Raw genomic sequence first — 16,399 nt, 5'->3', positions numbered from 1 at the left:
TTTGTCTTTGAGACATCTAGTAGATGGCAGCGCTGCACATCATGAAAAAATATATATTCCATATTAGTTCTACCAAGACGGGTCTATGCTACAGTCATAGCATATGGTTCAAACCAGCCATGGAAACTCGGAGTAAAATATTAATAGAGTCCACCACTACGTCGGTTTTGAAACTGAATATCGTGTGACATGTAACAGAAATATAAGTGCGAAAGAAAATTTTCTGTACAGAATTTCATTTTACTTCGGTAAAAGCAACGCGATGTCGAAAATAAATAATTTAAGCAATTATTAATTAATCGTTAATTATTTAGCAATAATATTTTTTGCATTTAGCACAATAAAAATATTTTAATCTTGCACCTAACGTGAAAAGTATCGCAAAATAGATTTTTTTTTCAATTCTTAGTTACTCTGAGAGATATAATATAATTTATTTTATAATGCCTATAATTTTAGAAAGCGTTTTGATCACTGATTTGTTTATCACTTTTACCTGTAATCCAAAGTGGAAGGATATAACAGATGCATTATTGCCTGGGCAAAAAACTCACGATCGACACGACATTATAGCAAGGGTATTTCATCTTAAGGTGAAGAAAATGATGGCTCTATTGAATAAAGGTAGTCTGTTTGGAAAAGTGTGTTGCTATATGTACTCTGTGGAGTGGCAAAAGCGAGGTCTGCCTCACATACACATATTGCTGTGGCTAGAGCAGCGCATCTTCTCTGATATGATCGACAAAGTCATCTGTGCGGAAATACCTAATCCTTTAAAAGACTCTCTTCTACACAATATCGTTAAAGCCAACATGATTCATGGTCCATGCGGGGACTTAAACCACAATTCGCCTTGCATGAAAGATGGTAGCTGCAGTAAGAGGTATCCGCGAATATTTCAAAATGACACTCAGACAGGAGGCGATGGATACCCACAGTATCGGAGGAGGTCTTCAGCTAATGGTGGATACACCGTAGAAATCAATGGAATAGAACTGGACAATCGTTGGGTGGTGCCGTACAACCCTGTATTGTTACGTATTTTTAATGCTCATATTAATGTGGAATTATGCAATTCTGTAAAGTCTATTAAATACATTTGCAAGTACGTGAACAAGGGAAGTGACCAGGCGGTTTTTGCCCTGGAGAGTGAGAAGGATGAGGTGAAGATGTACGAGAGTGGGCGGTACATCAGTAGCTCAGAGGCGGTTTGGAGAATCTTGGCGTTCCCAATACATGAGAGGTACCCCTCTGTCTTCCATCTCAATGTTCACCTTGAAAATGGTCAGCGTGTGTACTTCAACTCTACAAACTTAATTGAGAGGATGAATAACCCACCTCAGACAACACTATTGGCTTTTTTTGAACTTTGCAAAACTGACGAATTTGCAAAAACTCTCCTGTACTATGAGGTTCCTTCATACTATGTGTGGAAAAATAATAAGTTCGAGAGAAGAAAGAGGGGGAAAGATGTGGATGGTTGGTCAGGAATAAAGAAGGACCACGTACTGGGAAGAGTGTATACCATCCATCCAAACAACACTGAGTGTTATTATCTGCGTTTGTTGCTACATGAGATTCGAGGTCCAACGTCTTTTTTAGATCTGAGGACTGTGAATGGTGTCCTCTGTTCCACATTCCAGTCTACATGCAAGGCATTAGGTTTATTGGAAGATGACAAGCAATGGGACAATACCTTGGAGGAAGCTGCATTATGTGATTCACCTTTAAAGCTGAGGGAGCTTTTCACAGTGATGTTGGCATTTTGCCAACTTTGTGAACCTCTGAGTCTTTGGGAAAAGTACAAAGACAGCTTCTCAGAGGATATTATGCGACAGGTAGAGAGAGAGTTGAAAGGTAGTGCGCAGAACATGATAGATGAGGTGTACAACAGATGCCTGGTAATGATTGAGGACGCAGTGATGTCTTTGGGAGGACAGGAGTTGGAACAGTATGGCCTGCCTCAGCCAAAAAGGTTTGGAGAGGTATTGGGGAACAGAGACTATTTGAGGGAGACAAACTACGATGTAAATGCCTTGGAAGAAGTGGTATTGAATAACGAGGGTTTATTAACAGATGAGCAACTCGCTGTCTATCGGCAGGTTCTTAGTAGCGTAGAGTCAGGAGATGGTCAGGTATTTTTCTTAGATGCTCCAGGTGGTACTGGGAAAACCTTCCTCATCAACTTACTTCTGGCGAGGGTAAGGAGAGAACGTGGAATTGCCTTGGCTGTTGCATCGTCAGGTATCGCTGCTACTTTGTTGGAGGGAGGGAGGACCGCTCACGCTGCTTTTAAGCTTCCTCTGAATTTAATTCAAACAGAAATACCTCTGTGCAATATTTCAAAACAAAGTAACATGGCTAAAGTACTACGGGATTGTAAGCTCATTGTTTGGGATGAAAGTACCATGGCACATAAGGGGGGTTTTGAGGCATTGAGCACAACCCTCAAAAATATTAGGGGTAACGATGGAGTAATGGGGGGAGTGACCGTGCTGCTTGCTGGAGATTTCAGACAGACTTTGCCAGTAGTGCCAAGGGGAACTCGAGCAGACGAAGTTAAGGCGTGTGTAAAGAAATCACATTTGTGGTCCCTTATCAGGAAAATCTCTATCAGGAAAAACATGAGGGTACACTTGAAAGGTGATGTTTTTGCAGGGCAATTTTCAAAACTACTATTAAAAATTGGAGATGGAGAGTATCCTGAGACGGAAGGAAAAGTGATTATTCCTGCAAATTTAATGTTAGAAAATTTATCTTAATTTTGTTATATTTTATATATAAAATATTGACAACTTTTCTAATTCTATTATTTTCTTCAGTCTTTTCTACCTCTCTATTTTATATATAATTGATTCAGATTTGGTTGATCAGATCCTGTTTTTTAAAACTTCTATATATGTACAAATTCTCCGAAATTTCAAATGTGTGTAACACGAGATCTAATCAATCAAATTTTAATGAATTATATATGAAATAGGGGTAGAAAAAACTCAAAAATATAATAGAGTTAAAAATAGATCGCTATCTCAAATATTGAGAAAGCTGCAGCGTAAAACACATTTTTCAAAAAAATGAAAATCTGCATAAAATCTATACCGTTTTATGGATTTTAAAAAATTTGAGGAGGACATACTTTCTATGATACTCTATTTGTGTGCAAAATTTCAACCCGGTATCTAAAAAATTGTAGAAGTAGATGCGTGTACAAAAAATCCGTACACACACACACACACACACACACATACATACATACTTCCGGACATTTTTTACTAATACGATTTTTCGAGATAAAACCGAAGCTATCAAATATGAACATTTTAACTCGATTTCAATTATTATATAAATTAGAAACTGTATGTATAATTCTCCGAAATTTCAAATGTGTGTAACACGAGATCTAATCAATCAAATTTTAATGAATTATATATGAAATAGGGGTAGAAAAAACTCAAAAATATAATAGAGTTAAAAATAGATCGCTATCTCAAATATTGAGAAACATGCAGCGTAAAACACATTTTTCAAAAAAATGAAAATCTGCATAAAATCTATACCGTTTTATGGATTTTAATAAAATTTGAGGAGGACATACTTTCTATGATACTCTATTTGTGTGCCAAATTTCAACCCGGTATCTAAAAAATTGTAGAAGTAGATGCGTGTACAAAAAATCCGTACACACACACACACACACACACACATACATACATACTTCCGGACATTTTTTACTAATACGATTTTTCGACATTTTAGAACATTCTAAACCTATTTCCATCAAAATCTCGAAAAAAAATTTTTTCACCATTCACATAGACGTGCACACACACTCACACGACACGCACACACACACGCCCACGCAGACGCTCACACAAACGCACACGCAAACGCAAACGAACACGCACGCACGCCCGCGCGAACACACACACAAACACATACACACACACACACACACACGAATGAATTCAACGTTCTACAATTTTGGTTAGATTCATCCATGTACTTTTGTCCTGAAAAAAGATCATATCAATATCAATCGAATATAAATGTATCGAATTGCGGGATCCGTTATAACGCGAAACTAATTAACCAACTCGCTTATGTTTAACGCAGCTTGCTTCGCGTATTATCTTCTATTCGAGGTTATTTAATTTGCACCGAAAAAGAAGATTCCCATTAGGCGTAAAGTATTTTAGAGAGAGAAAGAGATAAATAAAGAATTGGGAGGAGAGTGAGAGAGTGAGTGAAAAAGAAGGTATAAATATTAAATAATTATTAATAATTAATTCTTATGATTATTTACATCATTCTCGGTTGTGTTTCTAAAAAAGAGTGGAAGAGATAAAATTAATTGTTTGGATAAAGAGCAAGAAGTAGAGAAAGAGAAAGATAAAAAAAATAAGGTATTTTTACATATAAAAATAAATAATATTTAATAAATTTTGTTAGATAAATATATTATAGTATGTTAATCCTTCAGTTTAGCTATCCCAGCTAAGAAATCGATGAAATTAGGATATATCGACGTGTTTTTGAACGCAACGAAAGTTAGTAACCTCCAAGGCCTATTCTTCAAAGGTATTCAAAATAAAGATTTTGAATAAATATTTTGTAAATTATAATTAATTATTTCGCGTAGATAGTTCGTTTTTAAATCTGATTACCCCTATTACCGCTCGAGGCTCAAGCGGCTGAGCCGCCGATCGAACACGTTACGCGTGATCTCAGGAGCGTGTGCTATAAGCATGATCGAACTCACACGAATAAAATTTTGAAATTTTAACGTCTAACATTGCTCGTTATTGGCCGGCAACCTATTTATAATTTCAAAAGCCTTAAACAAAATCAGCCTATCTGTATAATAGGGGAGAAGGAGGCACTTTAAGACAGAGGCAGTTTAGGATATCTTGAATAAAGAATAAATTTGTCACTTTTTTTCATGTTAAACGCATTTTTCGGTTGGCAACCGGTCAATAGATAAACTTCACATGAGAGCTTCCGCGCTGTTAGCTGTCAAACTAATCTACAAACTGTTAGTGATTTTCGCTGGCTGTTGTAATTATTTTGGCTCACAATGTAAGTATTTTTATATTAAACTATTGCTCAAAAGGAAATTCACTTGTATGTTCTGGTTATGATCATATGTTTTGCGTTGTAATGAGCAAAATACAACAACATAATAAAATAAAGTGTGCAAGTAGAAACTTGCACATTGCTTCCTCATAGTTATTAAAATTAAATAGGTGTAGGTTATGCTACATTAGTCATAGCAATTATTTAATAATTATGACTCACCTATTACGTCAAGTACTACTAAATTTCTCTGAGGATCGTATATTAGCTGGTTATCTGGACCACTACATAACTGGTGTCTTTCTTTCAACAACTGTATATGCACTCCATTGCTACAGTTGTATCAGAGGAGCCGCTGAGTGCTTCTACAGTTTCTACTTCCTTTTATAAAATTAAAATTAGTGGTGCAATCACCAAATAACATTAAAACGATAAATTTTTTTATTTAAAATTATCGGTTATTACTTTACAAAACGAGTGTAAAATATATAATTTGCTTAAGCAACTGTTAAGATATATCTTACATAAAATGAATTATTAATTAATATGAATAATAGAAAAACATAATCGTAATTAGTGTTAAGATATTATTAAACGTAGATAAAATCTGATAATAAATTAGCAGTAGGCAATAGAATATAATTAACATTACTTAAATCCAATCATTATAGTTACCTGTTCGACCAATTCGACCAGTTTGCTCAGCAAATTGCAAATAGATAATGGAGTTACAAAGAGTATTTAAACGGACAATAATATTAAATATTCGCGATATTCATCAGCCTCACTTCAAAGAGAAAAATATGTATAATACCCGGTGTATTGTATACGAAGTACTGGACACAGAGATGTACTAAAACTGATTGAAAATGTTCCGTTTTCGCTATAAAAAACAATGGAAATCTAGGGAACAACAGAATTTTTATCGGAATTCATTCCAAATAGAACACATATTATAAAACTTTCTGGAATGGATTACGATTGGAATTATTTAGTTATTTCCCAGATTTCTATTTTCTAGGGAAAACAGAATAATTTCGATTGGAATATATTCCGAAAAGTCCCATAATACATGCCCCCAGTTCCATAGAAGAAGAAACTACATTGCTACATTTTTAAAAATTCGGCCAAATATAATAAGTTACCCGCATTCACCCTGAAATTTCAGGGTGGAAAATTTTCCTCCTGAGGTGCACCCGGGTGAAGTTTCCGAACGCAGCCCTAGATGGCGTATATTTCTATCTCTCTCGCAAAATTTTGTCGAAACTCCACGTGTCGCGACTCTTATTAGAGAGACTCTAGGAAACCGTATAACGTAGTCTATCGAAAACTTAAGGACGTTCTCTCCGTCCTTATACTAGAGAAAATCGATTTTTTAATGATTTTTTTGAAACTGTGAATATACGTTAATTTAGGTGTGCTTTATGCGTGGTATAAATTTCAGTACCTCTTCCGGTATAAAAAATCAAGATACTGAGCTTCAAAGTTTCAACTTTTACTAATAAAAAGGTTTTCCAGGCCAAACAGTAAGAGATACGAGGTTGGTCAAGAAGACCAAAGTTGCTCCTCTCGTCGAGTTCTATAAGAAAAATATGCCAAAATTAAAAAAATTAGATTAAAAAATTTTTTTTTTAAACTTTGAGGCTCAGTATCTTTATTTTTTATACCGGAAGAGGTACTGAAATTTATACCACCAAATATATATAAATATATATATATTATGACATATATATGTGATATATAACTTACATTATTACAAAAATAAAACTTATTGTGAAATATTTTCGTATAATATGAAATAAAGTTTTATAACATTAAAAAAAAGAACAAAAAACGGAGTGTTTAATCAACATTATTATCCATCTAATTTTTAAATACATCAGGCTCTCAATATTTGCTGCAAAATTTTAACAAAAAAGTACATGTGCACCGCTGATATAAAATCATTTTGATAAATCATTCTAGTTTATTGTGGATTTTCTAAATACATCAGCAAAACACAAAATTCATCTAGGTTTTCATTTATGTCTTGCATGTATGTTGAGATACTGCACCTCTCTGGCCACCTTCTAATGCATAAAGCACACAGTCTTATCCAATATATAATACCGACTTCATTGGTACTATTTAATATCTTATTGATGTTTACTGCTTTTCTATTATTAAATTTTGTAGTTTTGGAATTTTTAATTATAACTCATATTTACCTATAATATATAAAATAGATATTATTTTCAAGTTACATCATATTTTAATCACAGAGATTATGACAGATATATTTATAGCATTATTTACTTTAATCTTACCATTGATAATAATGCCAAGGAGTTTGGTGTTGAAAATTTATAATTACTTCGACTGTATGTATAATTGTATATAAAATTGTATATAAAATCATTTTGATAATAAATCATTCAAGTTTATTGTGGATTTTCTAATAGCAAAACACAAAATTCATCTGTGTTTTCATTCATTTCCTGCATAACTAATTATAATGTATGTAAAGAGTTACTGCGCATTTCTTGCACTTCTAATAATTTTTTTCCTTGTAATATAAATGAATGATGTAAAACATAATTCATTTTATTTGTATGAAAATAAGTAAGCAAGCAACAAAAAAAAACGAAAAAAATTATTAGGAACTATATAGGAGATGGTTTATAATGCATTCAATGTACAAATCTGGATGGATGTCGTTCTACAAATTTTTAATGCAAATCAAGGACCTATTAAAGAATTCAAATCCATGTTAATTGCCAGTACGAAATCTACACATGTGTCACAAGATTTTGGGACGTATATAGAAAAAGCAGTGACCGAAGCTACTAAATTTGCATCCAGACATTTTAAAAAAATTGAGCTTACTAATAAGAATGGATAAGCGATTATACTTGTTAAAAATTATTATATTATTAGCACAAGAAATACATATAATTGTAATAAAATCATATTTTTATCTTTATCTCTATATAAATGAATGTATGTGTTTGTCCGCTATGCAAATCTATACAGTTTTAAAATTAAATCAACCTAATTTGGTATACTATTTTATGATACTCTAACTTATTGTTAGACCGTAGACGTATTTTGAGAACCGCATCATTACCGATTTTTTGGGATATCGGTTCTAAAATATTCATAATGTCTGTCTGTCTGTCTGACTTACTGCGAACTACTCATTTATTAATGGACCGATTTACTGGAAACTGGTGCCAAAATTTGTCTAACTTTTCGGAAATAATGTACTAATATATAACATTCTTACAGGTGGTGTGTACGTATGTTTGGACGTTATTCTTAAAAACTTATCAACCAAATCTTAAAGTATTATATATATGAAACAGGGGTAGAAAAACTAAGGAATATAATAGAATTCAAAAAATTGTTAATAAAGGTGTTACCGATTTCTGTCTAAAAAAAATCTACGTGATTCTCTTATATCCGTAAATTTTGAGATATCGAGCTAATTTTTTTTATAGATAGAGTATCATTTGGAAGGTTGTTGATGAATTCGGTGAGGATCATGGGCGATGTAAAAAAGTTATTGAAAATATGTTTTTATGAATTATATATTGGAGCATATATATATATATATGATTATACATATTATATATAAAAAAAGACGCCCGGGCAAAGCCCCGGGTAACCAGTTAATATATGTTCCACACATAAACTTTTCCTCCTCCGCGACCTGTTCCCCGACCTCTTCCCCGGCCTCTTAGTTGAGGTGTTGAAGGTGGTTGCAACGAGGGTGGCGGAGGTGGTTGCAATGAGGGTGGCGGAGGTGGTTGCAATGAGGGTGGCGGTGGTGGCGGCGGCTGTTGTAGCCGTCGCTCGCGGCGGCGTTGGCGATACCGCCTTCTTCGCTCCGACTGAGGCAGCTGTACAAAAAATAATATGAATTAATATTTTATTATTTTAATTTTGATTATTATATTAGTTATATTAGTATAAAAAATATTTCTACAAATTACTTACAGCTTGATGTTGTGCGCTAGGCATTATAATAATGCATGGCGGCCTGGGCGGTAGACCGCGCACCGGGAGGCCGTAGATCGGTAGGCCGTGCACAGGTGGGCCGTGAACCGGTGGGCCGTGAACCGGTAAGCCGTGTGCAAGGAGACCGTGCGGCACGGCAATCTCATAATTCTCATTCGGCTGATTTGGCACGTGATCAACCGGCACGGGTAGTCCCGGGGCCGGTAGCGGTATTGCTGCAAACAAATGTTTCATATGTTGTATCAATATATGAAATACATACAAAATATTATATATGTACACTTGTATAAATATAAGTATATACCTATATCAAAAAATTGACAGGTTGAGGGTTAAGTTTATGGAAAATTCTAAATATCGTATGTAAATAATGCTTTACATTACATTTTATAAATTACATGTACTAAATATGTATTTAGTATGTACATATGTACATGTACATATATAATATAATACATAATACATATATATAAATGAAAGAAACGATTACTCACCATGCTCTCGGTTCGCCATTACTCAACCAACAAACATAAAGGTAGTCGCGGTAGTCGCGCGACGCGCGACCAATCAAGAACTTTAAGTCGTCATTGGTTTGTGACTTATATATGTATTATATATATATATATATCTCGAGTATATTGTTTTTACTGCAGTCTGTTAGAGAACAGTACAGCGTACGGAGTGTTATTTTATTCTTAGCGCTTAGTTTTGTTATTATTGACTGTTGTTTGGAGTGTAATTTTATTAGTATTATTTATAGACATATGAGAAATTATATATAATACTCTCATTATGTCTAAATATACTTATATTTGGAAAACTCGGTCGGCAAAACGTATCTCTATGAAAAAGAGACTGCGTTTAGCACGACAAATTTTGAATAAGAAGTCTTTCATCAATGAAGAAAGAATTATCGAGAGAAGATCGGAAGTTCCAGGTACGTGTAATCAATTACATGCATGCGTCGATGAGATAAATGTTGATGATGACACGTCGACATCGCAAACATTATCTTCTATGGATACATTTTTGCAATCTGTCGATGCATGCGTGACACAAAAATGTCAATCGATAGAAGATATTTTTAATGGTAATGATTCAATGGGATCTCTATCAGACGTTCGTGAATATTGTATTACGAATGTGACGGAATGTGAAATCAAAGAATTCAGAATGCAAAACAGTATAATGGATGATATCGAAGATGTCGAAGACGTTGAAAACGTCCAAGATATCGAACATGTCGAAAACGTTGAAAACGTCCAAGATATCGCACATGTCGAAAACGTTGATAACGTCCAAGATAATAACGCAGATGTCGAAGACGTCAACGACGTCGAAGACGTTCATCAAGATATCGAAGACGTTGAAAATGTCGAAAATGTCGAAGATATTGAAAATTATGATTTGCATGTTGAACATGGGAACATTGACGCTGGAAGATTATGTTCTGCACAAATTGGTGGACGATGCTTCGTCGATTTCGGACAGGTTTTTGCTGAATTGCAGAGACTGTCCGCTCACTGGATCAATGAATGTCGTTTCACTGATCTTGTCATAACTAAAATAAAGCGTGTCGGTCTGAAAATCAAATTTATTGTAGAATGTCGAATGTGTCACTACAGAAGTAGCTTTTGGAGTGAACCGACAGACGACAGAAAATTAGATGTCAATAGAGGTATCGTAGCCGGTACTATATTGACAGGGACTGGTCACAAGCAGCTCGAAGAACTTCTTGCTGCTGTGGATGTTACATGCATGAGTAATAAAACGTACATAAGTTTTCATAATGAAATGTCGGAAGCCTTTGCCGCCGCTGCGGAAGAAGAAATGCGCATGGCTGGAGAAGAGGAAAGACGTTTAGCAATTGAAAGAGGAGATGTTATTGATGGTGTTCCACATATACCCGTAATAACAGACGGCTCATGGATGAAGAGATCCTACCGCAGCGGTAGTTATGATTCTCCATCTGGAGCAGCTATTATTACGGGACATTATTCGCAAAAAGTTTTATTTGTTGGCGTTAGAAATAAATATTGCGTTATTTGCGCAAGAGCAGCAAAACTTTCTGGAAAACCGAAAGAACATAAATGTTTTAAAAATTGAGGAAATAATCAACAAGTGGAAAGCGATATAATCCTCGAAGGCTTCCGGCTTAGCTTAGAAATGCATGGATTAATTTATGATAGATATATCGGTGACGGAGATAGTAATGTAGCAAAAAAATTGAGAAATTTTCCACCGTACCCAAATATTGTTGTGGAGAAGATTGAATGCACGAATCATCTTCTCTGCAATCTGTGTAATAAAATTCGCGAAACGGGTAGTAGTAGTGGTAGAAATATCGCAAAATTAAAAAAAATCGTTACGAACAGCGTGATGAAAATTCGTAACGTTGTAGTAAAGGCTATAACGTATCGCCGCAATAGTAAAGCATCCTGGAAGCAAAAAGTCGCAGATTTAATAACAGATTTACAAAATGTACTGAGCCATGTATTTGGTGAGCATAAAGATTGCGCTTCCCTTCAATATTTTTGTACTGGCGAACGAAAAGAAGGTGAAATAAATCTTGTGCCCCAATTGCAGAAGGCAGGGTTATTTTTAAAATTAGAAATTGCAATGAAACGCGTTATAGACAATGCTAATAGTTTATTATATCAATTTACTAGTAATTCTGTGGAAAGTTGCAATGGAATTATTAGTAAATTTATTGGCGGTAAACGTATACATTTTGCGAGGAGAGGCTCTTATCAAACGCGCGTGAAAGCTTCTGTAGTACAATTTAATAGTAGGAAAGCATTGAGTTCTACTTGTCGTGTAATGAATAAAAAACCACCTGCATGTACAAATGTTGTAGAAAATCGAAATATTAAAAAAATTGAGATTTATCAAGAACGCACACACGCGGCAAAAGAATTAGGTCTCTCTGTTCGTACATCAAAATATTTTGCTAAAACATTTACGTCCGATAAAGATTACGGACCAAATGCGGAACGACCAGATATAGAAGGTTATATGTACGAACAGTTGAAATCTAATCATTATCGAATGCTAAAAGATCAGCAATGCAATAATGTTGTATTGGAATGTGCTACACGGGGTCAGCATGAAAACCCGATGTGGCACAACGTACGGCGAAATCTTCTCACTGCTTCAAACTTTGCCAAAGTTTGTAGTAGAAGAGAAACAACTTCGTGTCAAAATCTTGTTAAAGCAATTTTGTACCCTCCTCAATTGACGAATGTGGCTGTTGAGTGGGGCAAAGAAAAAGAAATAGTGGCACGAGAGCAATTGCAGGTGGAGTTGGGAATAAAAATTAATGATTGTGGAATATTTATTGATGATAATATCCTATATCTTACCCCAACGCCTGCCCAAGCAGCAAAATAGGGCGAAATTACGTTTATTCGACCTTCTGATAGGTTCAAAAGTCTGTTCGACCAAGCCCAACTTACGTCGAATCGACGTCGAAAGAAGGTAAGTGGGGAATAAAGTTGAAGTAATTTTACGGTTGAAATTAGGTAATGCAAGGCATTTCGCCTTATAAGTCATAGTCTGATTCGGTGAAATGGACTTATCAGAAGGTCGAATATCGGTAATATTTTGGTAATTTTGACCAATTTGTGCCCTCTCTTCGACCTAACTTTTGTCTTTGAGACATCTAGTAGATGGCAGCGCTGCACATCATGAAAAAATATATATTCCATATTAGTTCTACCAAGACGGGTCTATGCTACAGTCATAGCATATGGTTCAAACCAGCCATGGAAACTCGGAGTAAAATATTAATAGAGTCCACCACTACGTCGGTTTTGAAACTGAATATCGTGTGACATGTAACAGAAATATAAGTGCGAAAGAAAATTTTCTGTACAGAATTTCATTTTACTTCGGTAAAAGCAACGCGATGTCGAAAATAAATAATTTAAGCAATTATTAATTAATCGTTAATTATTTAGCAATAATATTTTTTGCATTTAGCACAATAAAAATATTTTAATCTTGCACCTAACGTGAAAAGTATCGCAAAATAGATTTTTTTTTCAATTCTTAGTTACTCTGAGAGATATAATATAATTTATTTTATAATGCCTATAATTTTAGAAAGCGTTTTGATGTATCATGGCAGACATACTGGTTCTCATAATAATGGCTGATTTAACGTTTTTGTCTGAATTTCGACCTGTAAGTCGAATTTCCCTACTGTGAAAACCAAATACTAAATTTTGTGGGCAGATTTCCTTAATTAGGGCATTTTTACTTCAAAGTCGTTGACTTTAAAATCGTCTTGTCAATCAATAAGGCATTTTGACTAATAAGTCTGATTTCCCTATTTATAAGTTAAATTGACTTCAAAGATCGACTTCGAGATACGGCGTGCTTCGAGATCTGTGGATCGATATATCGAGAAATGCCGGTCGGCTGTGCCGCGAACGTAAACATTGATCATGAGTTCACCGTGTGACGCGGTCGAGTGCGAACGTGTTTTGTTCTGTAACGACTCTTTCTCGCAAATTCGCTGTTGCTCGCGCGAATCGTCTGGATTATTCTATTTATTACAGTATAGAGAGTTTCTTCTGTACTTTGTAACTTCTTGAAAAATCTCATCCCCCCCGGGTGACGAGCGCCGAATTAATTCCCGTGTGTTTGCGTTTCCTAGCATAACGATCGCAAGCCTTGTACAATGAGAAAAATACAGTAGGAAGATATTAGTGTGTGTCGGGCGTTAACCTCGATTTATTCATTTATCGATGAGGAACAATTTTATTTTCTTCGATAATGCGTCTTACAAAAGGTCTTACAAAATGGATAATTATTTATCAGCAAACAGGAATCGATACGTGCAATAATTATAGATAGGTTATGGTAACTTTCAATAATTTAAGGTCCAAGACCAATAACTAACTCTCAAGGCAATTTTGCTGGGCATTTCGACCTAAACTCGGACCAATTTCCCTTATAGGTCATTTTCCGTGGTAATCTCAACTTTGTAGTTAACTCGTAGTACGGCCGCGAGGTTTATTTCGCGCCTAAAATATTCCCTATTAGTCAAGTCAAACACACAAGACTTATATATGGTAAAAATTAGGTAATCCTGACCAATTAAGTCATATCGCCTACAAAATTGAAATTAGGTAATACAACCAGGTCACATTTCCTTCAAATGGGGGTCTAATTTTGACTTATAAGTTGAATCGACTTTGAAGGCATACCTTTGATCAAAATTTAGTCATTTACAACCTATTGTATAACTTTAAAGTCATTAAACTTTGAAGGCATTTTGTAGGTTTGAACTACGTAATTTTCAACCTGTACTTAAGACTTCAAACGCTATTTGATTTTTAAGACATTTTTTATGTCGAAAGTTGGTAATTCTTCACTTAATTAGGGCAATCTGATTTTGGTTTGGTTAAGATGCCCTGCTTTGCTGCTTGGGTGACGGCATTGTCGGAGACGATACTATCGTTGAGATAAAATGTCCTTACGCGGCGCGGCAAGTGTCTCCCACCGATGCAATGCTGAATAAGATTGCTTCCACTCGTACAATATTTGATAAAATAGATAATACTCAAATGAATCAAAGACACGCGTACTACTTCCAAGTGCAGGGACAACTCCACATAACGCAAAGAAAATATTGCATTTTTGCTTTGTGGACACCCTTTGGATTGAAGTACACGATTGTCGAGCGTGATGACAGATTTTGGGAAACAAAAATGTTATCGCTGCTTAAACGATTCTACGAGAACTGCTTGGTTCCTGAAATAATAGATAGTAGAGCAGCACGAAAAATGCCTATTCGGGAACCGCAGTATATCATCGAAGCACAAGAAGTAGCTAGAAAAAAAGATATAAAAGTAGAAAGTAGTATTGAAGCTAGCAAACAATTATTGTCGAACACTACTACCACTGTTGCTGTTCCAGAGCAAGATGACGATTGCATTATAACTGATTATTATATACGAGATCTAACTGAGGATGACATAAAAAGTAAAAAAAAAATGTTAGATAATGTAATAACTTCTCTCCGCTTATTGAAGGATAATATTTTGTCTATAACTAATAAATTAAATGATGAATCGTTAGATCTATTTTTACGCATTGTAAGTGAGACTTCTTGCTTTGAAACACAAAGTGTGTTATACTTACAATACCCGCACTTAATTGAAGCTAGTCGTAGCAATAAAAGCTTACAAATTATTGGCGGAACTTGCACAGATCATTGGCGATGTATTTATTTTGATGGCACCAAACTTCATGTGTACGACAGCCTATCTGGTACTACGTATGATAAATTGGCTGCTAAAGAGAAAGAATATATTCGCCTTCGTTATCCCACGATAACGAAATATGATATAATTTGTGAAAAAATACAAATAAAACAACGGGATTCCATTTCTTGCGGAATTTATGCTGTGGCTTTTGCTACAACTGTAGCCTTGAAAGGAAATACTTGTAATGAAAAATATTCTACTGACGTAAAATGCATGAGACGTTATTTATTTAAAATTCTAGAAAACAAAAAATTATTGCCTTTTCCGAATTAATATTTTTCATTATTTAACACATCTTTGTAAGCTTTTATTGCTAAATATTGCTCAATAATTGTTAAATTAACATTTGTTAAATATTACTAAATAATTGTCATTGTATAGAACATATAGTAACATGTAATTGTTACTGTATCTCGCATGCAAATAAAAATTTCGGAGAGACGATAAAAGAATATTGGATGCGTTCTCACGGGAATGGGCGTTGGAGGGGCCCATTCTATATTTCATATATGTAATATTTATTATGACAATTATTTTATGTTATACTTTTGTTTTGAAAATAGTGCATTGCAAATCAGATCGCAATTTGAACTGAGGTGATTGCGTCGCAAAGTGTTAATATGAGATAAGTTCTTTTTGTTTTGCAATGTACTATTTTTAAAAATACATAATAACAGGAACATGAAACAAATTACAAAATACAAAACCAAAGTTGCATGTAAAATAACAAAAAATATTTTATAAAGTATACTTCCCATAATATGGTTGAGGTCACTTTGCGACGCAATCATTTAACTTAGTTTAAATTGCGATCTACTCGAATTATTAATTCGTGTTGTTTATTCACATAATTTTATTGTTTTTTTATTATATAAATTCCAAAACAGTATTATATAATTTTTTTTATTTCATTAGTCATTTTAGCCTTTATATTGCTTTTAAATATATATTACATATTACATTTATATATTTTATGTATTTGTCAAATAAAGAAATATAATAAATAATATAATATAAATTATGTCACTCTTGGTCGTGTTCCGAAACTGCCA

General features: G+C 34.4%; 3 protein-coding genes across 3 annotated transcripts; 2 read left to right on the top strand and 1 right to left on the bottom strand.

Moving 5' to 3' along the window:
• The first annotated feature begins 23 nt into the window (after positions 1–23).
• LOC143903730 (uncharacterized) lies at positions 24–2,762 on the top strand. Its single transcript, XM_077417593.1, has 2 exons — positions 24–132; positions 460–2,762. The coding sequence occupies exons 1-2, from the start codon at positions 24–26 to the stop codon at positions 2,760–2,762; spliced, it is 2,412 nt and encodes an 803-aa protein (XP_077273719.1).
• Positions 2,763–8,626: 5,864 nt separating this feature from the next.
• On the bottom strand, positions 8,627–11,027 carry LOC143903922 (uncharacterized). The gene is made up of 3 exons (XM_077417993.1): positions 9,567–11,027; positions 9,052–9,287; positions 8,627–8,954 (listed from the first exon to the last, which is right to left on the bottom strand). The coding sequence occupies exons 1-3, from the start codon at positions 9,583–9,585 to the stop codon at positions 8,724–8,726; spliced, it is 486 nt and encodes a 161-aa protein (XP_077274119.1). The 5' UTR covers positions 9,586–11,027; the 3' UTR covers positions 8,627–8,723.
• An 883-nt stretch (positions 11,028–11,910) lies between these two features.
• On the top strand, positions 11,911–16,207 carry LOC143903921 (uncharacterized). Its single transcript, XM_077417992.1, has one exon. The coding sequence runs from the start codon at positions 14,589–14,591 to the stop codon at positions 15,618–15,620; it is 1,032 nt and encodes a 343-aa protein (XP_077274118.1). The 5' UTR covers positions 11,911–14,588; the 3' UTR covers positions 15,621–16,207.
• The last annotated feature ends 192 nt before the right edge of the window (positions 16,208–16,399 follow it).

The sequence above is a fragment of the Temnothorax americanus genome, unplaced genomic scaffold, assembly GCF_048541705.1.
Source record: "Temnothorax americanus isolate GAGA-0224 unplaced genomic scaffold, ASM4854170v1 Scaffold5, whole genome shotgun sequence".
Lineage (NCBI taxonomy): Eukaryota > Metazoa > Arthropoda > Insecta > Hymenoptera > Formicidae > Temnothorax > Temnothorax americanus.
This window is presented reverse-complemented; position numbering and strand designations above follow the sequence as displayed.